We start from the raw sequence: 27016 nt of genomic DNA, 5'->3' as shown, positions 1-27016 counted from the left end.
CCAAAACCCCTAGACTGTTTTCTGACTGAGCCAAGCACTTAGAATATGCTATATTGTCAAGTTGTTGCTATGGGTAACCCAGGGGAATCCGTAACCAGCAGCTACCATGGGAGTAGTGCTACATATGTGTGACTATTCTAAGGTCTAATATTCATGAGATCTGTGCTCACTATAACATATCCATATGTATTTAGGTTTTTAAAACTAAAATGTGGAATGATTTTTTTTATATTTTTGCACACAATAAAGTTTTATATTTTTAAATAGGGGATGCCCAAAAAAATACAATAAAGTATGTCATAGCTGGATAGCGGAACCCTCGACGGCCTCAAGCATGCCCTCAGATACTTGAATATTTATGTGGTCCTTTTGCCCCTCGTACCTCCCTTTAGGGAGTGTAGGTTTAGTAGAAATGGGAAAGTGAATAAGAAATGGTATACTTTTTGTTTTAATATGGTGAACAGCATTCCCCCCCCTTTTATTTCTTTATATTTTTTTCTGTTCAAACAATGTTTTTTGCTTCTTCGTACTTGATCTTGCATCAGCTGTAATGTTTATTAATCTGACTGACACCAATGTAACAGGACGTGTTGTCTGTAGTTTGTCTTTAGTTTTGTTTTATTTGTATGCAGGGGCATAACTACAGGGGTTGCAATCGCAACCGGGCCCCATGCTCCAGGGGGCCTGTGCAGCTCCCCTGTACACCTGGATAGGAGGGGAAGTGGGGACAGCATGTAAAGAAATCACTGTACTCCCTTTTCCTTCTGTAGCTGCAGGAGGAAAATGGAGGAGATTGGTTCCTCTGTATGCTGCCCCCGCCACTCCTCCTATCCAGTTCACTTGTGTTCTGCTGTCTCTGGGCCCCTGTGGGCTCCCCTGGTCCCCCCTCCCCCTTACTGTGCTGCCCCCCCCCCCACTGTGCTCCCTTTCCTCTCCTGCCGGCTGCTGCAGGGGATGTGTCACAATAGAGAACCAGGAAGGGGGTCGGTAAATATGTAATTTACCAGCTTCTTCCTTTTCTGAATGGACAGAGTCACAGTCAGTGACATAGTAAAAAAATAAAATACAATTATAAAAAATAATACAATTAAAATACCAAAAAATAAAAACTACTGACACCAGTGGGTGAACTTCCAGGGTCACAAAGGTCACACTTGCGACTGGGCCCTGGCTTTCCACCACCGTGGGGCCCCAAGATGGCAGGAAGGGGGCCCACTGCAGAACTTGTAAAAGGGTCCCACTGCGGGACCGTAATAAAGGGCCCCGCAACAAGAGTAAAGGGCTCCAGGATCAGTTGGAAGAGCCCCAAGCTTGAAGAGAAGGGCCCTGGCCAGGGGTCTGGGGGGCTCTTCTTAGTTTCTTGCACCGGGGCCCTGAAGGTTCTAGTTATGCCTCTGTTTGTATGCTATGTTTTATTTCAATAAAAAAGATAAAAAAAGTCTTTATATTTTTATTAATATTGATTAGTTGAGTCCTCGTGTTGCAGATAAAGTCTTCCTATTCTTTTTGAAATGTCTTGTTCTACAGAATGGAAACCTCTTGAGGTAAACTATTAAATAAAACATGTCTCCCCTCATTTATTTACACAAACATTTATTATTATTTAACCAAAAAAATAAAAAATGATAATTTCTTTGAATTAAAAAAAATTCTTTATGTTGATTTTCTCTTTTTGGTCTTGCACAGCTGAGATTTTCTAATTTTCCTTCTGAGTTTTTATGGCTCTTATGCACTGGTCACATTACTCCTTCTACATTACAAACTTTAGAAGAGTTGTCCTTTCTTTTAATTACGTATTCACATGAAGTTTTGTTCAATACAGCTTCACATTCTGAGTCGAAAAGGACAGGTTTTGTAACACTGCAAGAAAAGATTTATTTATTAGTTATTTAGAACATTTTTATAGAAGATTTGAGTAGTGAACCGGTATCAAGAGGTTGCAATGGCAAAACAGATGATGCATTATTTGTAAGGTGTTTGCAGGTAGGACCTTCTACTCTTTCATGTCAGGTTGCTGTACTTCTAATATTACATTCTGCTTTTCTCTAGCATTGTTAGCGATAAATGGTACAGATCCTATATGGAAGAATGTCATGTATCATGCAGGACCAGGAAAGAAGTTTCTAAATACAGCCCAGGAAAACTGATGTGGCAAAAAAGAGACTACATACTGGTATGGTATCAGGTGCAGTTTGCTTGCTTGCCACTAGATGGCTCTGTTCCCAGTATACAACCCAAATTCGAAGAAAGTTGAGAAGCTGTGTAAAATCTACCTAAAAACAGAATGCAATGGTTTGCAAATCTCATAAACCCATATTTTATTCACAATAGAAAATAGAAAACATAGCAAATGTTTAAACTGAGAAAACGTACCATTTTAGGAAAAAAGAGGTAATCTTGAAACTGATGGCAGCAACATGTCTAAAAAAAGTTGGGGTTGATTGTGAACAAGCATGGAGACCCGTGTGAAACGCGTTAACAGTTCCTGAGTGTTTGGGTGTTTGGCATGACGATACTTTAATAAATTGAAGCAACTTCATTCCATGACAGACTGCGACCTATTTCTTTTCCTACAAATACTTTCACGATGGTGAGCCGAGGTAAGCACCCAGCTGGATTGCAGAGCACAGCTGTTTGAGCCTGAGTGGTATTGCTCTTTTCTTTGCATTAAAAAAAAGTTGTGACAGGGCCATGTTTACCTCTTTTAACAGCACTGTAAATGTCTGGGAATTGAGGAGACCGGTTGCTGGAGTTTTGGGAGAGGAATGTTGTCCCATTCTTGCCATTGCTCAATGGTCCTGGGTGGTCTTTGTCATATTTTTCATTTAAAGAAGCGCTAAATATTTTCAGCTGGTGAAAGGTCTGGACTGCAGGCAGGCCAGTTAAGCACCCAGAATCTTCTACTATAAAGCCATGCTGTTGTCATAGATGCAGTATGTGGTTTCCATTGTCCTGCTGCAATATGCAAGGCCTTCCCTGAAAAAAAAATGGTCTGGATGGGGGCATATGCTGCTCTAAACCCTGGATGTATCTTTCAGTATTAATGGTGCCTTTCCAGATGTGCAAGCTGCCCATTCCATACACACTAATGCACCCCCATACTATCAGAGATGCAGGTTTTTGAAATGAGCACTAATAACAAGCTGGAAGGTCCCTACCCTCTTTATGGGAAAAAAAGGGGGGAATGTTGGGACATTAAACGGAGCACATATGTCATGCGCCCCATCCCTAATATGCATAAATAAGAGAAAAAGTTTGGGACTTTAACTGAAGTGAGAGACAGGCTGCTAAAACTCACAACATAAAAAAGGTTTATTGCGGTACATACTTAAAAATAGAATGTCACATAATATACATGTATATAGGAGTATTACTTGGCAAATATTGTTTACAGGGAAACAAACTGTAATTCATATATATTGCACAAGAGTCTGACTTCCCCCCCGGGTCGTCCCATTGTCAGTGGCATCGACTCTGTGACGTCCCGGGTGGGGAAGTATATTGACTCTTATTTACAGCCATTGGTGCAAGCCACACCTTCATATATTAAAGACACGAGACATGTCATTGGCCTTTTGACAGGTTTGATTCCTAGTGACCATCTTTGGATGGTCACAGCTGATGTCTCCTCTCTTCACACAATTATCCCACACAATGTGGGGTTGAACGCGGTCAATATGTATCTCAATAGGGATTCTGATTTACCATCAATTCAGATATCCTTTATTATGGAGCTACTTGAGTTCGCTACTCACCATAATTATTTTTGGTACAATGGGCAGTTTTATCGCCAGGTCACTGGGGTGGCCATGGGCGCTAAATATGCCCCGTCTCTTGCCAACTTGTTTATGGCCCAGTGGGAGGAGGACGTCATCTATGCCCACCGCAGGCCGCAAATACTGCTCTGGGCTAGGTACATAGATGACGTGCTCCTCCTCTGGGATGGCCGCCAAAGTGACCTGATATCCTTTTTGGATTATTTGAATTCCAATAATCGGGGTATTCAGCTGAATTATGAGTGTAGCCAGTCCGCTATCAATTTCCTTGACCTCACCATAAGCATTAAGGATGGACAATTTTCTACATCCACATATTTCAAAACAACCGACAGGAATTCATATATTCCTGTCGATAGCTGTCACTATGCACCTTGGCTGAGGGCTATACCCAAAGGCCAATACCTTCGTATTAGGCGTAACTGTAGTGAATTCCATGAGTTTCAAACTCAGGCCCGTGTTCTCACTGAGAGGTTTCTCGATAAGGGTTACAGTGAGGAATTTCTCAACGAAACACTTATGGAGGTTAGCCGAATGGATAGAACCCAACTATTGAATAATGAGTCCAAAACGGATAGAAAAAATTCTTCGTATAACTTACCTTTTGTTACTTCCTTTTCAAGTCAGCATATGACCATTAAAAATATTGTCAGTCGTCACTGGCACATTCTTGGTAATGATCCAGTCCTGGGTAGCACTCTGCCTGATAGACCACGCGTGGTATTTAAAGGAGCCCCAACTTTGAGAGATAAAGTGGCACCCAATATTTTAGAACCACCAGCCCCCAAACCTACTTTTTTAAGTCAGTTGACTGGGTTTTATAAATGCAACAGGTGTCGTGTCTGTTCTTTTAGTTCTAATAAATGTAGATCAGTTAAAGAGTTCACGTCTACAGCTACAGGTAGAGTTCACGCTATTAAGCCATTTATTTCCTGCATGACCACTGGCATTGTCTATATGCTCCAGTGCCCATGCGGGCTTCAATATATAGGACGCACTAAAAGACCATTACAAGTAAGACTCAATGAACATATATCAAATATACTTAAAGGTTTTCCCAAGCATTCAGTGTCCAAACACTATGCCCTTGTCCATGATAAAAATCCCAGGAATACTTTATTCCTAGGGATATACAAATTTGTACCTCATTGGAGGGGTGAACCCCTAGTTAGAGGCATCTCAAAATTAGAGATGAACTGGATTCATCGGGCCAAAACATACGTACCGTTTGGACTCAATGTTGACATTGAAATAAATGCTTTCATAGACAATGCCTAACTTATTAATACCCTTTTATTATAATTTTATTTAAATATATTCTTAATATATACATTGAAATTAACTTATCATTGACTTTCTATCCAAGCCTATTATTACCCAATTGTCAATACAATGGGACAACACCAATCAGTTGTATTTGACATATGTGTGACAATTTTTATTATAATTATTAGCATTATGTTGGGCCCAATTATTAAATAAGGGGTTGATTAGGTTGGATATATCAATATCTAAGAATGAAAGGATTTCTTTGTTCACATCATCAATTCTTTTCATATACAACCTTCCTCTCTTTTTTATGATGGTTGAAATTGGTGCTGTCCAGTTGTAATCAATATGTCATTCAAACTTGTAATATCCTTTTGTTAATTTTTGTTCTTTACCTTATGGGTTCAAAATACAGTTGTTTTGCGTGATGCTCTTTTTTCAGTTTAATTTTGCTCATGTACAACTTTTTGTTGTTGCTATTTGCGGGTTGGTGTGTGAGTTACCATTCCGGTTATGAATTCCCCCACTCAAGATGGCGGGATGATCCTCACCCTCTTCCGGTCATTTAGCTCAACTCCTCGCATAAATAGATGGCGTCAGTACGCCGTCCGCACCTTTGAAAACGTCATCTGTGACGAAACGTCGTTGGGTCACGGCGTACTGACGTCATCGGATTGCGACCGGAGAGTGCGGGCGAGCGAAGCCGTCCGGCCGGCGGTTGACAAACATTGCTCCTTCATTCCTGGTCCTGTTGTAAGTTACTTTGCTTTTATTTGGAAATAAATTTTAATGGTTTTACGCTATAGGAGCCTTTTTTTCTTCATGTGGGTGAACACTTGCAATACCTCCGGATATTTGAGGAAACAGCACCCCAGATTAAGGGTCGGGTCCCTGGATGCTTGATCACCATACAGGCTTGACTACTATTTATATTTGGTAAGAGGCGACCCCTATTGGTGTGTCTTAATATTGGCTCCGGGTTCACACTGAATTGTGATCTGCACGTTTTTGCTATATTTCTTCTTTCATATGGTAAGAGGCGAATCTAGCTATAAGAGGTGGTGGTTCAACACGCAAATTTCACACTTTTGCCCTCCTTATTGGCTATTCAATTATTGTTGTCCGGTAAGAGGCGCCTTCAGCCAGAACACGTCATACATTTTTTGATGTTTACCCTTATCACCTTTGGTAAGGGGTACCCATCACATTTACTATTTAATTTTTATTTTTTGCATGGTCTTTTCAATTCACTGTTATTAGTGATCAACCTTATTGGTGGTGGTTTTTTCATGCACACAATTGAACTTATTTTTTAAGAACACTGTGGTGTTTAAATAATTTAGTTTGTAAGGTTTTACGCTATTGCGTTTTTACCTTTACTTCTATGATCCAATGACCATTGAGTTAACCGTTCACGTGGACCTGGATCTACTATCAAGGTGACAAGTTCTATTCAAAGAATCTGCCTTTACCTTACCTCAATCTGGTAAGCATACACCCTTAGGGGTTCCTGGTCCTGGATTACATCTTCACTTTATGCTTGGACTGTATGGACTTTATATCTCCATTGATCATTTCATAGCGCGACTTATTTTTACAATATTCTACAGGGTGTGGTCACACTAGAAGTTGCTGCTGTTTATAATAATTTTTTTCCTCTAGCGCGGTTAATATTTTTATATTAATATATATACATGGTATAAGTAAATACATGTTTGGACATTATTTCATATATTTATACACACACACACACACACGGATTAACCAGTTTATTAATGTACATAAGAGGTATAAACCCAATCAAAGGTATAAAGCCAATATGCTACATATCATAAAAGGAATATTGAACAGAAGGATCATAGATAAATGGAAAAACGACATCCAAACAGCTCAATGCATTTCATAGATAAACTCCACTTCCACAGGAGCGAATGCGCCACCTTTCTGCAAAAGATATATAGGGTTTCCAGATAGTCTAATAAACTGGGGACTTTTATTTATGTGGTTGGTCTCTCTCCGCGTTGCTTATCACCACAGCTCCCGTGGTAGACACTACCGGCATTTCTGGCTCAGCAATACCACGTCATGAACTTGAAATATTATGTAAGTACTTCATGCATGGATAACATTCTCTCTTGTTTATCATCCACATATTTTTTTTTCCTGTTTGGGTCATTTATTAGACTATCTGGAAACCCTATATATTTTTGCAGAAAGGTGGCGCATCCGCTCCTGAGGAAGTGGAGTTTATCTACAAAATGCGTAAAGCTCTTTGGATGTCGTTTTTCGATTTTTCTATGATCCCTCTGTTCAATATTCATTTTATGATATGTAGCATATTGGGTTCATACCTTTGATTGAGTTTATACCTCTTATGTACATTAATGAACTGGTTACTCCGTGTGTGTGTATATATATATTAGGGATCGAGCGATTATCGGCAATGCCAATATATCGGGGGCCGATATGCACTTTCCCCGATATATCGGAATCGGCCCCTGAGTTTACTGATATTGCCAATATTTTGGGAAAGTGCTTGTACCGGAGTGATGCCTGCAGCTAGAGGCATCACCCTGGTACCGGCGTCCATAGCCGAGGGTCAGCTGTCTTGTAAGGACAACCGATGTGGCTGAGAAGTCGCTCAGCTGTCTTTACAAGGAGCGGGAGGGGACGTCTCCCCCCGCTCTCGAAACGCGTCAGCAGTCATCTCATTGGTTATGGACGATTATTTGGACTTATCCGGACACTTGGGCAAATAAGCTCGATATGCTATATTTACATCTATGTCTGTGAGTAGCCACTTTTTAATGTTACACAAATAAAGCCTTTTATTGAGGATAATGCGCTAGGTCAGTGCGCCCTTTCTTTGTTTTCTTGGCTGATGTAAACACATCCGTCTGTCATTCTCCCTGATGTAACTGCAGAGACTATACGACCCTGCTATGTAGGATCGTATGTCTCTGTGGTTACATCACAAGCCACGCCCCCCCACAGTTAGAATCACGCCCCTAGGGATACATTTAACCCACTGATCACCAATAAACCCCTTCCCTGCCAGTGTCATTTTTACAGTAACAGTGCATATGTATAGCACTGATTACTGTAGTAATGTCACTGGTATCCCCAAAAGTGTCAAAAATGTCAGTCAAGGGTCCGATCTGTCCGACGCAATGTCGCAGTCCCGCAAAAAAAATCTCAGTTTGCCGCCATTACTAGTTAAAAAAAAAACCAATAAAAATGACATAAATCTTTCCCGTAGTTAGTAAACGCAATAACTTTTGCGCAAACCAATCAAAATATGCTTATTGTGATTTTTTTTACCAAAAATATGTAGCAGAAAACAAATTGGCCTCAAATGTTAAAAAAATTTGATTTTTACCATTTTTTGGGGGAATTTCATATAAAAAATTTGAAAAATATTGTTATTTTTTTAAAATTGTCACTATTTTTTTGTTTATAGCGCAAAAAGTAAAAATCGCACAGGTGATCACATACCACCAAAAGAAAGCTCTGTTTGTGGGAAAAAAGGACGTCAATTTCATTTGGGTACAGCTTCGCACGACCACGCAATTGTCCGTTAAAGTCACGCAGTGCCGAATCGCAAAATAGGCCCTGGTCTTTGAGCAGCCAAATCCTCCAGGCTTAAGTGGGTAATGGTACCATTTCTCAATTTAAACATTTGATATGTTTTCTATTTTCTATTGTAATCAAAAAATGGGTTTATGAAATATGCAAATCATTGCATTGTTTTCATGTAGATTTTACACAGTAAAAGTAGTAGTTTTTTTGGAATTGCGGTTGTAGTACAGGAAAAGTGGTAATTGGATGTTAGGTACCTTTCAGAGAAAACCTTCCTCTAGTGATTTAATGTGTGGAGTTAGGGCCCAAATAAGTGCCAGGATGGGAGAGGCCTTGGAGTTGGGGCATGGGAGCCAAATACCCAAGAGATAAACAGATGTAGTCGACTACTGTCCAAGGACCCTTAACAGAGTTGAAACCCCAGGCAAGGTGGTTCAGAACTCAGCCATAGGAATGGCTGTAGTCGCCCTGGCTCTTTTTGCAGTTTTCTGCGGGTCAGGAGCAGGGTGCAAAATGCCTTTTAGGCCAGGCCTGAGTCCTCTGATGTGAATGCTAGTATACCTGGTAATGAGCGATTTTTATTCTAAACTGACACACAACTAAGAAGTGGTAAAAACCAGGATTTATTCTGTTGCAATACTACTTTATCTGAGGGAGAATTGTGTAAATTATCCGGCAGAAGTGTCATAAATCTGTCTCATTGCTCCAATTTAGCAGTGCCTTGTAGTGTGATAGAATTGATACATGTTCCCTGGTGTGCTCAAAAGTATGTGTCCATCCTCCAATGGAGTTTAGGTTTTTCCAGTGAAGGTTACTGCTAATGCTACAGTCATACAAAGACATTCTAGACAGCTGCAACCTTCTAACCTTGCGAAAACATTTTGTTTTTATTGCAGCATGTATGTGCCCTGTGCTAAAAGCTAACTTCATAAAGGCACCGATTTTAAGCTCTTCTTATGCCCGTGGGCTGGCCTAGTGCCAAGCCCAGCAGCCCATTCCAGCTCCGTATAGCACTAAACTCCAAACAACGTGCCACACACCAAAGAGATCACTTGATCCAATAAGATTTCTCCGACAGGCAACACGCACTGCATCCTTCCGCCATAGGGACACCCCGCCTGTTAAATATTTTTAGGAACCAGTGAGAACATTGATGTGCAGCCTGTTCTTTGGAGTTGAAGCCATAAAGACATAGTTTAGTGAGTTTGGTGTGGAGTAACACGAGTGACCTGCATAGGACCCTGGCCTCAACCCTGATAAACAACTATGGGATAAATAGGAATGCCAATTGCAAGCCAGATCATATCCAACATCAGTACTTGACCTTACAAATTATCTTTTTGCTGAATGGGCACACATTCCTACAGAAACTCTTCATAATTCTGTGGAAAGCCTGCCAGAAGAGTGGGTGCTTCTACAGTATAGTTGCAAAGGGTGACAAACACCATATTATTGCCTATGGTTTGCAATGGGATGTCCAACAAGCTCATTAGGTATGCTGGTCAGGTGACCACAATTGGTCATATAATGTTTTCTGGGAAGGCAAACATAATTAATCTTGGTTGCAGTGCACCATGTGTTTCTAAAATACAGTAGTATCTTAGTTTTACAGAAAAAAAAATTTAAAACTCAGCTCCAGAAAAAATGTCACAAGTAGATTTATGATATAAAGTTAGCCAATTTCATCTCTGTTGTCCACCATCCACTCAAATAGCAGGATTGTTTGGCTCAGTAGGCTGGCAGGCGTTTGTCTTGGAATTCTTCGATCCAGCCAACCAAGCACAACCAAAGACACAGAGGTCTTTCTTGAGGGGCGTACAAATGTGTGTGCTTTTATTGCCAGTTCCCTGATAAAGTATCAGTCACTGCAGTGTACTCAGGATGGATGAAAGCCAGCTCTCCTACTTGAACCCCTATTAGTCTTTACTGTTATTTTGTTACTGGAACAGAAAAAGGCATAAGCAAAATTAGAACTTGTGTCAGTTACTTATTGCTGCCTGTGTCCTCTATCAGGAGATGGCTCCTTTCTTTCCCTGTTATATCTGTTATGTCAGGGTGTAACAGGGTTAATTTTTTACTTAAAAGAGAATTTCACTGTCCCCCACTCTCCTAAGAATGTGTGGGGTTCGTTAACCACTTGCCGACCAGCTGCCATAGTTTTACTATGGCAGGTCGGCTCTGTTACACGAAACAACGTACCTGTACGTCGCATCGTGTAGCAAATAGTGGGGGCGTGCCCATGCTGCTGGAGGCGTGAACACGCGCTGATTGGCTAGAGGGGGAGCCAATCAGCAGGTCCGGCGGACGCAAAGTTCACTGGGCACCCGAAATCGCTCCCCATGGTGACAGAATAGCGGTCTGCCAATGTAAACATGGCAGACAGCTGTTCTGTCAGTGATGAACACAAGAATCCTTTGTTCTTCCCATTTAGGAACACAGGTCTCTGTGTTCATCCAGTGTTCATCCAGTGATTACAACCTACACACAGTTAGAAAGCCCCCCCTAGGGACACATTTAACCCTTTGATCGGCCCTGATGTTAACCCCTTCCCTGCTAGTGTCATTAGTACAGTAACAGTGCATATTTTTAGCACTGATTACTGTAGTAATGTCACTGGTACCCCCAACAGTGTCAAAAGTGTCAGTTAAGTGTCTGATCTGTCTGCCGCAATGTCGCAGTTCCGCTAAAAATCACTGATCGCCGCCATTACTAGTAAAAAAATAAATAAATAAATAAAAACAAAATAAATCTATCCCCTAGTTTTTAGACTCAATAACCTTTGCACAAACCAATCAATATACACGATTTGAAATTTTTACCAAAAACATGTAGCAGAATATGGAGAAAATAGGATAATCAGCGAACGTTTGTGTCCTTCACAGATGGACTGGATCCAAACTTCTATATATGTAAAGTGCTAATGTGCAAAATAACTGGTGTATACAAAACCTGTATTCCTCATGTATCTGATATGAAAGAATATATGGAAATTTTTTTGTATATAAAAAATTATCTTATATATAAAAAATGCCAACACTATAATAGTAAAAACGTGTCCAAGTGCCTATGAATTATATACCAGCCAAATATCTAAAAAAAGTGTTACAATATGTAAAAATATATATAAATGTATGTATAAACGGAGACTTCTTTCCAAAAAGTGCAAGTGCAAAATGTACTAAATTAAAAAAAATATATATATATCAAACTCATAAAAAACACATCATAAAAATGATAATAGAAGACACAGTAAATAAATCAAGTGATAAATAAGTCCGTACAAAAAGTCCCAATTGACAAAAGTGCCAAAATATAATATGATGAATTCAATCGATAGAAAATCTTCAGTGATCACTCGTGAGAAAATACACCCAATGTGCTCCAACGTCTCCCCCAAAAATGACTCACCAGATGAGAAGCTGGTCAAATTATAAACCAGCAATTGTGCTTGAATTTATACATTTTCCAGCAGAACGATCTAAATTCAAAACTTGGATCTTCCCCCACTCTCCATGGATGTATTATTCCCAGGATATTGCAAGGTAAGGGTTATAAAGCAGGAGAAGGAAGGATACAGAATAGTGTAATTCTGTTTAAAAAAATCCAATGGTTTATTAAAATATAAATATATTACACTCACATTTTAATGTGACACTAGGATCATTCGCCTGTAACTCCTACACTCCGGCTGTATCTCCGAGCCGCGACTGTGGAGTGTGACTATCTTGCGGTGTTTATCGGCATCCTAGCCCCGCCCTACTAGTTTTGTTACCTGACGTCCATCACAGAGTTACAGACGAATGCTCCTAGTGTCAGGTGGAAACATTAAAATGTGAGTGTAATATATTTATATTTACATTACAGCTACTGATCCATTCCGAAAGACGGAAAGCCTATTTATTATCCCTCATGGCATTAAGAAAGGCCAGGCGGCATCGTCAAGCACAATAGCATCATGAATAATTAAGACTATGAAGAAAGAAAGCGTACTTAACCCAACACCTATGAATACCGGAAAGGACTGAAGGCTCACTCTACCAGGGAAATCTCTACCTCATGGGCAGCGTACTGTAGAGTATTTCCAGAGACCATATGCAAGGCAGCAACCTGGTCATCCCGATCCACATTCATGACACATTACAGAGTAGACCCGGCACAATTATCTACGGCTGAGTTTGAAAAAGCTGTTATTCAAGCTAACTCAACCATTTCTTGTAAATAAAATAAATATATTGCAAGCACCCACCAGTAAGCGAGTTATTTCCAGTGTGTGCTGCCATGATGCGACAGGAAAACGGAAAATTGTATACTCACCTTTCCGTAATTTTCCTTTCCTGGCGCATCTTCATGGCAGCACAAAATAACCCTCCCTTTTTCTTCTTTGTAGAGGATAGTTATGGAGAATGCTGGGAGGGATCCCTCTTTAGATTTTATAGCTATCCAGGCCTATCAGTTGTGAGGGGGCGGAGTCACAACCCAGTGTGTGCTGCCATGAAGATGCCCCATGAAAGGAAGATTACGGAAAGGTGAGTATACAATTCTGTTTTTACTTTCACTTTCAGTGTTAATGGTAAACAGAACAAATAGAGAGGGTGAGAGGGGGGCGCGGACAGCAATGAAAACTGATAGGGGTTCTAATCCCCCTCCACTATATCCAAATAAAAAAGTTTTGCTTTTAGTTATACGTTTACTAAACTGCATTTAGTTAGAGGTTACGACATATCTGTGTAGCACCCTCCTAGGTAAGTGCTAGAGAGAAAGTATAGTTTTGGGTCCTTACCAGAAGGACTGCAGGTAACTGCCTACCAGAGAGCAGGATCTGTTAGTGAGATCTGCTCATTGTGCTCAGGTGCAACTCATTCTGTCTGCAGAGTGTTTCCCACTGGTCCAATAGGAAGGCATATTGGACAGTGGGAGGAAACCTGACAAATGAGTACACAGGCTTTTGATACAGCCCTGGTGATTTGGCAGAGGAAATATGCCTCGGTGCATGCTGGAATACTGTAAAAACCCAGGAGCACATGTGCTCTAAGTCTTTCGGCTGGATAGTGGAGTCCCGGAGGAAGGAGGGCAGCTGCCTCCTCCTCTGTAGAGGGGTCATGAGGCCTCAGGTGGTTGAACTGAGGGCATGGGGAGTGCTAGTGAGGAACTGAACCCAGAGGTCCAGGGAAGCTGACTGAAAGGGAAGACACTGGAGGATCTGATTCTGCAGTACACTGAGTAGAGATCTGTGCCAAGGGGCCTGACATGAGGGGGGCCACCCCTGCAACTAGAAGAGTCAGTGGACGGGTGTCAATAAAGTGAGTGTCCTGAAGATAATGTAGATTCACCAAGTCTATAGCTGAAGAGAAAAGGGCAAGGAGACTTAACCCTTTCCATACATGTGGCAGTATGGATTAAGCAGTGCAGCTACTTCCGCAAACAACCTGGTGAGGCCAAGTGAGAGTTGTCCCTATCCATTGTGAATAGTTACAGTTGGAGCATCCCACTATTCCCTTCTCCCATCCAAGTTCCAAAATAAACACTAAAAACCAATACCCCTGGACTGTTTATTGTGTGACGAGTAATCGGGAGTAAGGAGGGATGTGTGAACTGTACCCCACGTGACTGCGTGCTGGTAATCAGAGGACGCCAGAGAGTCATCTTACTGCAGGCCCTACGGGGACAGTGCTACATCTGTATACCTGTGTCTTTCTTTGTTCTATGATGTCTAGCAATCAAGTTGTAAACCATCAGCTGTCTATGATCTCATGGATCAGTATTACCGAGAAGTACTCAATCACAGTAACACCCACTTAATGGCAGTGTTCACATCTCTTATTAATCCAGCCATACATGGATCCAAATTTTGCCGGTTTAGCAGGGACTGGCCGAATATTGATCCATGTATGGGCAGGCTGGTTGTACAGAAGTCAATCTACTTATCAGATTTTCCCTGCTTGGTCAACGCTGCAGGCTATAGCCGGCAGCGCTGATCAGTGCATTCTGACGGCGGTTTCTGACACAGTGGGGAGGATTGCATTCTGACACAGTGGGGAGGATTTCCCTATTCAACTCAAGTATGTGGATGGGGGGGGATCAAAAATGACTCATCTATGGGCTGCTTTAATCTGGACTGAGCATTAGTCAGGGCAATCATGTTCTTAATAAATATTGAACTCTATAGCCTTGTGATCACTTACTCTGTACAGCAGTCTATCATACCATCTGGGTGACATTTGCAAGTCAAACAATCCTTTGTGCGCCATGTTGAATTAAATTTTCTCACAATTTCGTCATCCATACAGCCTGGAAAAAGCAGAGGAAGAGAAAAAAAGTTTTACAGCTAGAAGTACACTGACCTCTTTTTTCCAGTATTCTAGTTTTAAACATGTTGGCAAAAGTGCCAAAGCCATTGATTTGTCTAATTTGTTCCTTTGACTATGATATCATCTAGCCACTTGTATGTGGATGTGGTTTTGCCTGAGATAGACAGAGGAAAATAAAAAATTCCGCGCAAGTGGATGTGGTTAAGCTAATTAATGGCTGCAGCCTACCCCAAAGATATAGTTTACCTGAGATAGACAGAGTTTGCCCGTTTGGTGAGTGAAGGTTACTGTATACTGTAACCTGTATACTGTACTGTATACTTGGTAAGGTATGCATAGCTGTTGCAGTGTCTGCATGTCATTATCCTACAATCTGCATTGATTTATTTAATCATCTGCTGAACTAAAGTAAGAAATCGTTAAAAAAAAAATATATATATATATATTCATTTTAGTGGAAATCTATAATCATGTAAATATTTATAAGATTATGAGAACTCAGCTTTGAGTTTTGTAACCTTTATAAGAGCACAAAACAATGCAGTTTTGCTTTATATCATCGCATAATTTTAATTAATTTTTACTACCTGTATTAAAAGTTACTGTATGTTGTGTATTGTTTAGTGTATTGTTTACTATAAGGTCTGCTAGAGAGAGTCTAAAATTAAGTAAAGATGGAGGTACAAGGAAGGCTCGGTATATATGGAAAGTATTTTTCTACATGTTTTAGGTTGAGGCCAGCGTATCCAAAATTTTTACAGATACATTAATAGATTAAACAAAAAAAAAAAAATGAATGGTCGTAAAAATTCTCCACATTAGTTAAAAAGCGAACACCTGATTAGAAATAAACTGGCTAACTATCATCATTACTTTGTGACCATTGTCATGTTTGTTAAATTTTTTGCTGCCCATTGACCCAAAACAATAGTCATTGGGTATGAAAAATGGGCAGGACATATTCTACAATGCTGTGTAACATTGTTTGCATTATATCAATGCAATTTGATAGTAAATACAACTATGGAATACACTGATTCCTTCACATGTTCATTTTTTATAATAAAGATAGAAACAGAAAGGGCTCTTTCACACAGTGGAGTCCGTCGGACGGACTCCGTTTTTCTCAGCGGGGATCGATCCACCGATCCCCCGCTGAGCAGGCGGATGGCAGCTGTTCTCCGTGCTGTCTGTGGAGACACAGCTGTCGGGTCCCCGTGCATCTCTATGGGGGAATCGGATGGGAATGGACCGATCCGAACCGCTGGACGGATGGAAAATAGGGTTTCCATCCGTCCAGATTTGACGGATCGGATGTCAGCGGACATGTCTCCGCTGGCATCCGATGCCCCAAAGAAATGCATGGGGTGACCGTTCAGATCCGCCAAAAAAACTGACAGGCGGATCTGAACGGTCCGCCTGTATGAAAGGGGCCAAAGGGTTTCTTTAGGAGACACTGGGGTTGATTTACTAAAACTAGACTAGAGTGTGCAAAATCTGGTGCAGCTGGGCATGGTAGCCAATCAGCTTATAACTTCAGCTTTTTCAATTAAGCTTTGACAAAAAAAAAAAATCTGATTGGTTTCTGTGCAAAGCTGCATCAGATTTTGCATTTTCCAGTGTTAGGAAATCAACCCCACTGAAGTCTCCAGAAAGATCACCTATCACTACCTGTTATAATGGGAGTTATCAGCCTCTCTGTGATAGTAAAAAAAAAAAAAAAAAACATATTTACATAAAATAACAAAATATTAAATAAATAAATAAATAAATAAAAGACCCTCCTCATGCACGCACATAAAAAACACATATTTATCCCATCATGGGGCATGTATGCACATAATCCCAAATTACTTACTACACCCCCCAGATGGTGAAAAACTAACTGTAGGGCGGTCATTTAAGTTTAACTTTGAATTGATGGGCTTTAAAGGCCCGTACACACGTAGCGATTGTCGGCCGTAAATATTCGGCCACCGTCCGATTGTCGGCTTGTTAGTATGATGCTTCCGACAACCGACTGCGACTTTTCGGCCGAACAGAATCTGATGTGCATGCTTTAAAATTTTTGTTGGCCAACACCAGAACGGCTGATTGTTCCTCAGTCAGTACAGAATTCGACCGACAATCAGCAGATGAGCAAGACTGGGCATGCTCAGTGAAGAAAAAACACACGGAAAGTTAACCATCACATGACATCACTTCTGCAGTCGGTTGTTGTTGGCCGACAAAATTCGTGTGCAGTCTTTAGCACTTTTCAACAGACACGACAGCCCTGGACAAAAGACGGCCGATCGTTCGGCCGACAATCGGTGCGTGTGTACGGGCCTTACAGGTTTTTAATGTTTTACCGTTTTACAGTTATAGGTTTCTTTTATTTTTGGAAGCACATGCAATTTTAAGCCTGAAAATATTTGTTATTTAATAAGTCATCTTTTTGATTTATCTCACTCACAATGTGCATGTTGTACAATAATATTGTCCCAAGTCGGTCCATTGCACTAAAAAATACCTAATGTCTACAAACATAAAATATAAGCCCCGTACACACGTACCGATTGTCGGCCGTAAATATTCGGCCGACGACCGATCGGCCGATTGTAGGCTTGTTAGTATGATGCTTCCGACAGCCGACAGCGCACTTTCGGCCGAAAATAATCTGTCGTGCAGGCATTAAAACTTTTGTTGGCCAACACCAGAACGGCCGATTGTTCGCCAGTCAGTACAGAATTCGGCCGACAATCAGCAGATTTGCAAGACTGGGCATGCTCAGAGAAGAAAAAACACAGGGAAAGTTAACCATCACATGACATCACTTCTGCAGTCGGCGGACAAAATTCTTGTGCAGTCTTTTGCACTTTTCAGCAGACAGGACAGCCCTGGACAAAAGACGGCCGATCGGTCGGCCGACGATCGGTACGTGTGTACGAGGCAATAGGCATTTGTTTATTGACCATACAATTCTGATGCATAAATAAAAACGTACACATATTTGGGGCCCCTGTACTCAGGACGAATAGGAGAAAATAGTGAAACGCTTTAGAATAGCATCATATACATAAAGTGCGTTATGCATTAAACTAAAACAAATTTTCTCTGCTTATTATAAAAAAATATAGCCAGGGTTTTTAAAAAAAAAAAAAAAATTACCTAATTAATGAAGGTCCCATATGTGATAAAGAAATTGGTGTGAAAATTATTTTGGTATACAAGGGGGTTAAAAAGTTATTGTTGAATTAACTGATGCATACCAAAGTGCACAATTTGGCCTAGTCATGAAGATTTCATTTGGGCCCCTTTCACACATGCTGTCCGTTTGTCTGTTTTTCATCCATCTGTTGATGGATGAAAAACGGACATCAATGTATCTCTCTATGTAAAAACGGATGACAACGGATGATCATCAGTTAACATCCGTTTTCATCCGCTTCCGTCAATGTCCATTTTTTTGAACGGATGAATGCCCTAATTTTCATCCGTCAAAAAACCGGATCGGACGAAAAACGGATGACAATGGATGAAAAACGGATAACTGACGAAAAACAGATGAAAAACAGATAACAACTGATGAAAAACGGATGACAACTGACGAAAAACGGATGAAAAACAGATAACAACTGACGAAAAACGGATGACAACTGACGAAAAACGGATGAAAAACGGAAGGTTAACTGATACATTTTGACGTGACTGAACTGATGAACTGAACGGACCGTATGTGTGAAAGGGGCCTTACTCTGGGGCCTAAAAGGGTTAAATATATTGTTTTAAATATTGAATATTTTATGCACTGTTTCCCTTAACCATGTTTTACAGTTGCTATTTTTGCACAATTTCTGGTTATTTGAATACTATTAAGTGCTTCTTCTTGGTACATTTGCAGTTTACTTATCTTAAATGATGTTTCCCTTTTGTGAAAAAAATTGATTAGATGAGAGGTCCCTAGGGATGACTGAATTTGAGTTTTAATTTTTCTGAAATTTTAGTAAAAATCCAGACAATTTTGGTAAAATTTCACTATTTTAACAAAACACGATGAAGTCACTAGGGGAGGGGAAGATAAGGAAATAAGGAAATTAAGGTGTTTTTTTTTTTTTTTTTTTTAAAGGATGCAATTGGCTGGCTCCTGAGGGTTACCAAAGCTGCTTTAAACTATCCTCAACCTATTCTTGTTCCAAAAAAAGGTCTTTCATAATTTTTTTTCATCAGGGAAAGAAAAATACAGCAAAAAAAAAAAGGTAAAAAGAAAGGGAGTACACAAATACTAATTAAGTAAAAAAAATGAAAATAACACTAATACAAATAACACTACATTAAATAGATGAAGTGACCTTAAATACATCACAAAATATTTCAATTTCTGTTTAATGAAAAGTAAATGTATTATGTTATGTTATTATGGTATTATGTTAATTTTCGCCTAAGCAGCTCAACGAGTGAAATTGAGGGCTTGTGCTTCTGTGAAATATTGTTTATACCTAATTAGTAATTTTGCACCAATTCAATTTGCTCCAAATCGTTTCACTTATCTCTACTAATGGCATTTACTTTTAACCAGAATTGTTGTTAGAATGCATTCTTATCACATTGTGAGAAAATTTGAATAAAGGCATCCTTACCAGGGAGTATTCGGCCTCTGCTTAATCGTCTTGGTTTACTTTCATTACATGATGCATTACATAACATTATTAGGAAACCAGAAGCCAGTATTAAACAGATCACATGAACCTGCAAAAAATCACACAAAAAGGCATAATACTATTGAATATTACCATACTATACTGTATACTATACTACTATACTATGCTAATAATTTTTTTTTTAAATTATTCGGTTTTTTTAATATACACTACATTTATAGCTATAGTTCTTTCCTAAAGAGGAACTTCTGCTTCTTTTTGGTTTTCAGAAGTTAGTAGCTACAAATTCTCTAGCTGTTGACTTTTACCAGGATCCAGCACTGTCTTTCTGCAACCGATTCTTCTTACCACTGAGGGTTGCTGGCACTGCCATCTTGGGTACAGGAGCTAGCTTCCACTGCGCATGCATGAACTTGCAGAGACACTGGTCCTGCAGCACATCACATGTCCCAGCAGGCTGTGGGAGGGTACAGGGAGGGGGCCACATCTTCACCTCGGTGAGGATTGCAGCAGTAGGAGCGGCTACCGATAAAAAAATCAGTACTTAATCCCCCCCCCCAAAGAAAAAAAAAACTGTTACAGTTTGGGGGAGGGAGCGAATCAGCAGTACTTCACTTTTTGAGTGAAGTTTTCTAATAATGTATTTGAGCTTCTTACTAGATTATATGTAATATATATATTGATGGCTCCAGTCACATCTGCCGGTTGCGTTAAGGCAGCCCTTTTATTTTAATGGGCGGACAACGCTCCAGAACTGACAAAAAATTACCTGTGCTATTTTCCTGATGCAGCACACCATAAGGCATGGTAGTATGTTGCCATGTTGCTTTAGTGTGTTGGGGTGTGTAGCACCTTTTTTAAAGGGTAACTTTAGAGTAGCTAAATTTAGTTTTGCTCCGCTATAGACAGAGGCGCTGGGGTTCCTTGGTTTGTGCTAGTGTGCAGAGCTCCAAGAGCTGGGTTTCTGTTATCTCCCCCTGGTTTCCAAATCCTGCTAAATAGTTCTGGAACTTAGAGGGTGGAGGAACAGAGGCTAAGCCTGAATATTTATGGAGTTTACTCTAATCCCTGGGTAGGTAAGGCCCAGGTGGTGGGGAGACAGGCCACAAATGTTCTGGAGCCTGGTCATGTGAGAGCGGAGTCCAGGGTCCAGTCATCTGGAAGGGACCCCTGTGCAGGGGGGCTCTGCCCCTGGGCAGAAGCCAGGACAGGAGAAAGCCAGTGAGAGAGACAAGGAGCAGCTGAGGCCTCATACCCTCTCCAGTCTCAGTTAGGCTTAGCTGAAGCTACCCTGACATTTAAGAACTGGGCCTGTATAGCAAGAAGCCGCTGCAGCAGCCACTTGGACTTCAAGACTCACCAAAGAGGGATTGAGTGAGTAGCGTTCATTCTTCATACCCCAAATGAAGATAGATAGAGGAGGGGTAGCATGGTGCAATACTTTGCTTTCCCCTAACTAAGGGATAGCTTAATGACAGTTCACAACCTGGGAAGCCATCCAGCACCTCTAGCTGGGGATTCAAGAGCAGCCAGGTGCATTAGCATTTCTCTACGGTATAGCACCTGTATTCAGCAGTTGGAACTTTTTGCTATTTGTTTTGCTGTACCAACAAACCTATGGGAGGACAGCATTGTAATATTAATTCCCAGCAGCCAGAAACATCAGCAAGTCCCCAAGTTTGCATCCAAATTCTACAGTCCTGGGCATTTCATGCAAGTTTAACCCCCAAATAAACAAAGCCTTAACAAACCTCCCCGGGACTGGTTCTTGACTCTGCGTTAAAGCTGCAAGAAAAACAAAAATTCCTGTTGCTGGGCTGTGTGCGTAAGGGAGGACCCGAAAATCCAGCGGCCCTTACTGGGGTAAACACAATAATGCACACATAGTGCAGTATCATGCACCACAAAGTGTTTGTCTACTTATATTTTAGTTTTGGTAGATACATCAGAGCTGAATCAACTTTTAGTTTATTATGTGGGTAAAGAATTTTAGAAACAAGATCTCTGAGCTCATGCTATCAGGTCCTCAAATCTGCTATGGCACCAACAATGATGTCCTCCTCCCCCAGTTCAAGTACTTATAGATTTCATAATACCGAGAAGGCTATGGGATCACCTCTGTTTGGGCTGAAGGCTTGAGACCTCAAGATTATTAAACAACACCTGAGAGATCGTTGCTTGACTCCCAAAAGCTATAATAAAATTATAGAATGACTCACTAACTCTGCCTAGAACTAAGCTGTGACTGACAGGGCTAAGCTTTAAATAGAATGGTGCAATCATTTAATTGTTAATTATTGTCTAAAGCAGGGAGAACATTAAAGGTGTTTTACAACTTGAACTCTTTTACCTTAAGAAGTCAGTAACCCCAAACCCTCTGCCCCCCCAAAAAAATAGATTATAGTCTCTACAATAAATGTGCATAACATTGTGAGCCATTTATTTTTTATTTTTGTTAAAGTTATATGAAAATACCCATTGTTCATGCCAGGGGCTGCCTCTTGCTTGTTAGAGATGGCAATCCTCTGCAGCATTGCCACAGCCTGTGCACATTCTTTAAATATTAAAAAAGGCCATGTCTATGGCTTACTTTTCTCTCTGATCTAAAAGGCCAGTGGGAGGAACTGGTCTGCCCTGCCATGAATTGCAATGACAAGAGCAGACCACTGTCAATCAAACACTCTTACTCGCCCTGCCATGCAGTTCTGCTGGTGCCATAGGCACGGCAGTTTGGGATCCTGACATGGCAGGCAAGAATGTATGGCTGACAGTGGCACCTGTCATTGCAGTTCATGGCAGGGCAGACTGGCCTTATCCACTCCCACTGCCCAGGCTGTTTGATCATAGTAGTTGCAAAGTGTTTATTAGGATTTTTTGTATACTGTTCTATGATTTGATTTGGATGAAAATTCCCAACCTAGATTTGTGAAAAAGATGCTGTTAGGTTAACAATCATTTTCAGTTCAAGTAGGAAAACAGATATTATGACAAAGAAGAACCTACGCTGGAGCATTGCTTCACTCAATGTTATTATTTAAATGCCAACTTTTAAAGACCTGGTATAATACATTTTTTACTAATAACTTTCCATGTAGAGTCCATGCACAATGGCCTAAAAAAACCACCAGTGCTCTTGGCGTTGTACTAACGCTTAGGAGAGTTTCGCTTTTTTTTCTGGCAGAAAACCGCTCTCAAAAGCGCAAAACAGGAGGGATTTTTTTCTGCCTCTAAACGCTGACCTTGAAATATGTCTGTTAATGACCTAATGTGCATGGACACAGGATAATAGGCAAAACTCCTCTTTTTTTTTTAAGCCAGTGTGCATGGGCCCTTAATATGCAATGCATCACACATGTAAATTGCCATTCTGAAACTAGGCCAGTGAGAACTTTTTCCCTCTTTGTCTTTCAAAGAACTAAAACAACGATATTTTCAAGGTTCTTTGTCATAAAATCTGTCTTCCTTTTGAACTAAAAATAATTTTCAAATGTTTTTTCAAAATACATACTATGCAGAACAGCTGAAAAGAAACACCTTGTGAATCCTGAAGCCAACAAGGAGCAAGATGCTGATGTAACCACCTTCAATTTCTCTGCTACTGTCATTGACGCTGTCAGCGAATTTATGAATAAAAGTTCAATTTCAGCTCAACAGTAATGCTGCATTAGGTAGTGTAGATCTAAAAACAACACTTTGATAGATTAAAGGATGGTTAAAACCATCATGTATGGTTTGGTCCCATTGGGGAGATGTCCCCTCACTTCCTGTTCCAGGGGTACATTAAATGTAAAAGAAAATCTCTCTGAATTTGGAGAAAATCACAACACATATAGTTGTCACTAGAACATGTTTTCCTATTAAGATTTCCCCTCTGCTTCTTTTTCAGCGACAACCTTCAAGTGGAAGTTCAGCCTAAATCTAAAATCTCTAAATCTACTTGCATCCACAATCTAAGACTAACTTATCTAACCGTGTAAAGCAAAAACTGCTATATATACCTTTTCTGAAACCTGTCCGGTCTGGTCTCCAGCGGCGGAAGCTGTGTGCAGGAGACAGCAGACAACGGCTGGGAAATGCCTGGGAAGTGACATCACCCATAGACTTACTATGGCTGTCCATTGTCGGCTGCCTCTTCTGCACCCTTCACACAGAGAAGCCACCGCTGACAGCTCAGTGTGGAACCAGATCGGACCTTCAGAAAAGGTATGTATAGCGATTTTTGCTTTACATGGTTAGATAGGTTAGTCTTGGATTGTGGATGCAAGTAGATTTAGAGATTTTAGTTTTAGCATGAAGTTCTACTTTACATTTTGGACATGTAAATTTTGGTCTGCAAACTCCTGCCTTGCTGAGAATAGTCACCAGAAAATACTGAGAAAGTGAATTGACAACATTTAAACTTGTCATAGGTTCTAACCCCTTTACACTTCTGAGGTTCTAATCATTCATAAAGACCCGGCAGAGGTTCTAATATTTTTATACTCTATCCATAACTAATATAAAAAAAAAAAGTTTGGCAACTACTTGTAGAAAGAGCAGTTTACTTCATAGAATTTCCTCTAAACATATTGTGCAGGCTATAATTTTGCCAGAAGGCACAGTTTACTTACCATTGGAGAGGTTCGTGAATTGTATGAGCGATGCATCATTTATGAAGAGAAGAGCAGTACACAGAAGACAGGTCCTTTGGAAAATGACAGCTGAAGGTGAAGTGAAGCTTTATGTACAAAGGAAAGGTGTGGCTACAAGACACATTATTAGAAATGACACTCCCAAACTTTAACAAGGAAGGTGCAATTTTTATAAATTACTAATGGCAAAGCTATTTTTAGTAGCTCTGTAATATTTTATTTGGGAAGCCTTTATAAAAGAACACATGAACAGCTAAAGTACACGTGATAGAATAATGCCAAATGTAATGTGCAGACTCTAATCTTGGGCAGGTATGTAAATGTTTTTTGAATAATCATCATCGACCTTTTCCTTTGTGTTACAATTCTCAGAACGGTAAGGCAGTCAGTCATTAAAGTGTAACCACAGGCAAAATAAAAAAAAAGACATACATGACACAGATTGTCATGAGAATTACCGCACCAGTGTTTATTTTTCCCCTTAATATCGTTTTATTACCAGCTGGTCCTGCCAGTAGATTTGTTATTTACCACTGCTGTAAGCAGCCAAGCTGTCCAGCAAAAATAATAATTATATTTACAAAGGGCTCTCTCTTTGCTCCTAAATGCTCAGAACAATCAGCAGCAATGGTCAATCAACCAGCAGAGGGCATTGTTTTCAGTAGTTTGGGTGAAAGCAAGAAGGCCACCATTTTGCTTAACCTCCCTGGCGGTATGATTATTTCAGATTTGAGGTGCTGAAAGCGGTACCATTATTTTGCATGTTTGCAATTCTTAAGGACGAGCAGCCCAAACCAACTATTTACATATGATTTGTTTTTACTGTGCGTTCTTCTTTATAACATCTCAGGTATGATAAAGTTTGAAACACAAACTCATAAATTATAATATAATATATAACTATAAATAAGTTAAAGTATATATATATATATATATATATATACATATACAGACCCAATTCCACAAAAGTTGGGACACTGTACTAGATGTGAGTAAAAAGGGAATGGACTAATTTACAAACCTCATAAACTTATATTTTATTCACAATATAATATAGATAACATATCAAATGTTGAGTGAGACATTTTGAAATACCATGCCAAACATTGGCTCATTTTGGATTTAATGAGAGCTACACATTCCAAAAAAGTTGGGACAGGTCGCAATAAGAGGTCGGAAAAGTTAAATGTACATATAAGGAACAGCTGGAGGACCAATTTGCAAATTATTAGGGGCAATTGACAACATGATTGGGTATAAAAAGAGCCTCTCAGAGTGGAAGTGTCTCTTAGAAGTCAAGATGGGCGGAGGATCACCAATTCCCCCAATGCTGCGGCGAAAAATAGTGAAGCAATATCAGAAAGGAGATTCAGGCATGCTTCTGGCATGCCCAGAAGCTGTGCAGGGATGACGCGTCTGCCCCGGAACTGACGAGCGGGGCCATCAGGTATCTACCTCACTTCAGCACTAGGGTTGAGCGAACACCTAGATGTCCGTGTTCGACGGGTTCGGCCGAACTTTAAAAAAAAGTCCGGGTCCGTGTCCCGGACTTTTACCGAACTTTTCCCGGACACCGAACCCCATTGAAGTCAATGGGGACCCGAACTTTAAGGCACTAAAATGGCTCTAAAACACCAAAGGAAAGGGCTAGAGTGCTGCAAATGGCAGCAAAACGTAATTAAGAGCATGGCAAGTGCTCTGCAAACAAATGTGGATAGGGAAATAACTTAAAACAACAAAAAAAAAACAGAAAAATAAAACAATGTTCTTCTTCATCTCTGAAGGACGAGGCCCATATGGAGTAGGAGGGAGGTTGAGGTGGTGGTGGATGTGGCGGTGACATAGGCGTGCGCACAGGGTGTGCTGGGTGTGCCTGGGCACACCCTAATCACCTAGGGCACATAGCATTGCCAGTGAGGAGATGGGAAAGATCTCCCTGGGACCTGCTCTGCTCTATTTCTCCTTGCCTACAGGTACATGGCCCCGATACATTACTCTCCCTGCTGGCAAACACATGCATGTGTATTTCAACTTTGGGGTGCACACCTTAATGCAATAGGCTGCGCACACCTATGGGCGGTGTAGGTGGAAGCGGCGGTGGAGGAGGACCAGGGCCGGATTAACAGCATCATGGGCTTGGTGCTGAGGATTTTGAAGGGCCTTAAGGGCCGTGCCTTGCCATGCACCCAGAGGAGGAAGGGTGCAGCCATGCATGCCTAATTCAACATGGGATGCTGTCTCTGAAGCCCATAAACACATCCATGCATCGCCAACTGTCCCTCCTTGTCCGGCCTTCACGCTGTGTGGGGAGGTTCTGAGGGTGCTGCCTGGGGAAGCGAGCATAGAAGCCAGACTTCTGTGTTTACAAGTGACAGAAGAGCGGTAACAGTGAATATGGCCAACCCGGGGCCTATATAAAAGGTAGGGGCCTGGAGCTGCAGCTCCAATAGCCCCTACATTAATCTGGCCCTGAGGAGGAGGACGAGGTAGCCAACACTGCTTCTTTTCAAAAATTTTAAATGAGGGTACACCCCAAAAGAGTGAGAAAGAGCAAAAATGGAACAATGGGTGGGTAAGGTCGGTATCCATTGCTATTCTGCATAAGGTACGGAAAAGTCCCGTGGGATCCATGCCTGGTTCATTTTAATGAACGTGAGCTTGTCCACATTGTCTCTGGACAGGCGGCTGCGCTTGTCTGTTATAACGCCCCCAGCCGTGCTAAATACCCGTTCAGATAATACACTGGCTGCAGGGCACGCCAGCACCTCCAAGGCGTAAAGGGCAAGCTCAAGCCATGTGCCCAATTTGGAGAC

At 40.8% G+C, this 27016-nt stretch overlaps 1 protein-coding gene across 1 annotated transcript; it reads right to left on the bottom strand.

Moving 5' to 3' along the window:
* Positions 1-1576: 1576 nt before the first annotated feature.
* On the bottom strand, positions 1577-24294 carry LOC309563728 (beta-microseminoprotein-like). Its single transcript, XM_082268327.1, has 4 exons — positions 24183-24294; positions 19552-19660; positions 14807-14912; positions 1577-1860 (listed from the first exon to the last, which is right to left on the bottom strand). The coding sequence occupies exons 1-4, from the start codon at positions 24219-24221 to the stop codon at positions 1737-1739; spliced, it is 378 nt and encodes a 125-aa protein (XP_082124453.1). The 5' UTR covers positions 24222-24294; the 3' UTR covers positions 1577-1736.
* Between the last annotated feature and the right edge of the window lie 2722 nt (positions 24295-27016).

The sequence above is a fragment of the Pelophylax lessonae genome (genome assembly GCF_965119305.1).
Source record: "Pelophylax lessonae genome assembly, chromosome: 9".
Lineage (NCBI taxonomy): Eukaryota > Metazoa > Chordata > Amphibia > Anura > Ranidae > Pelophylax > Pelophylax lessonae.
This window is presented reverse-complemented; position numbering and strand designations above follow the sequence as displayed.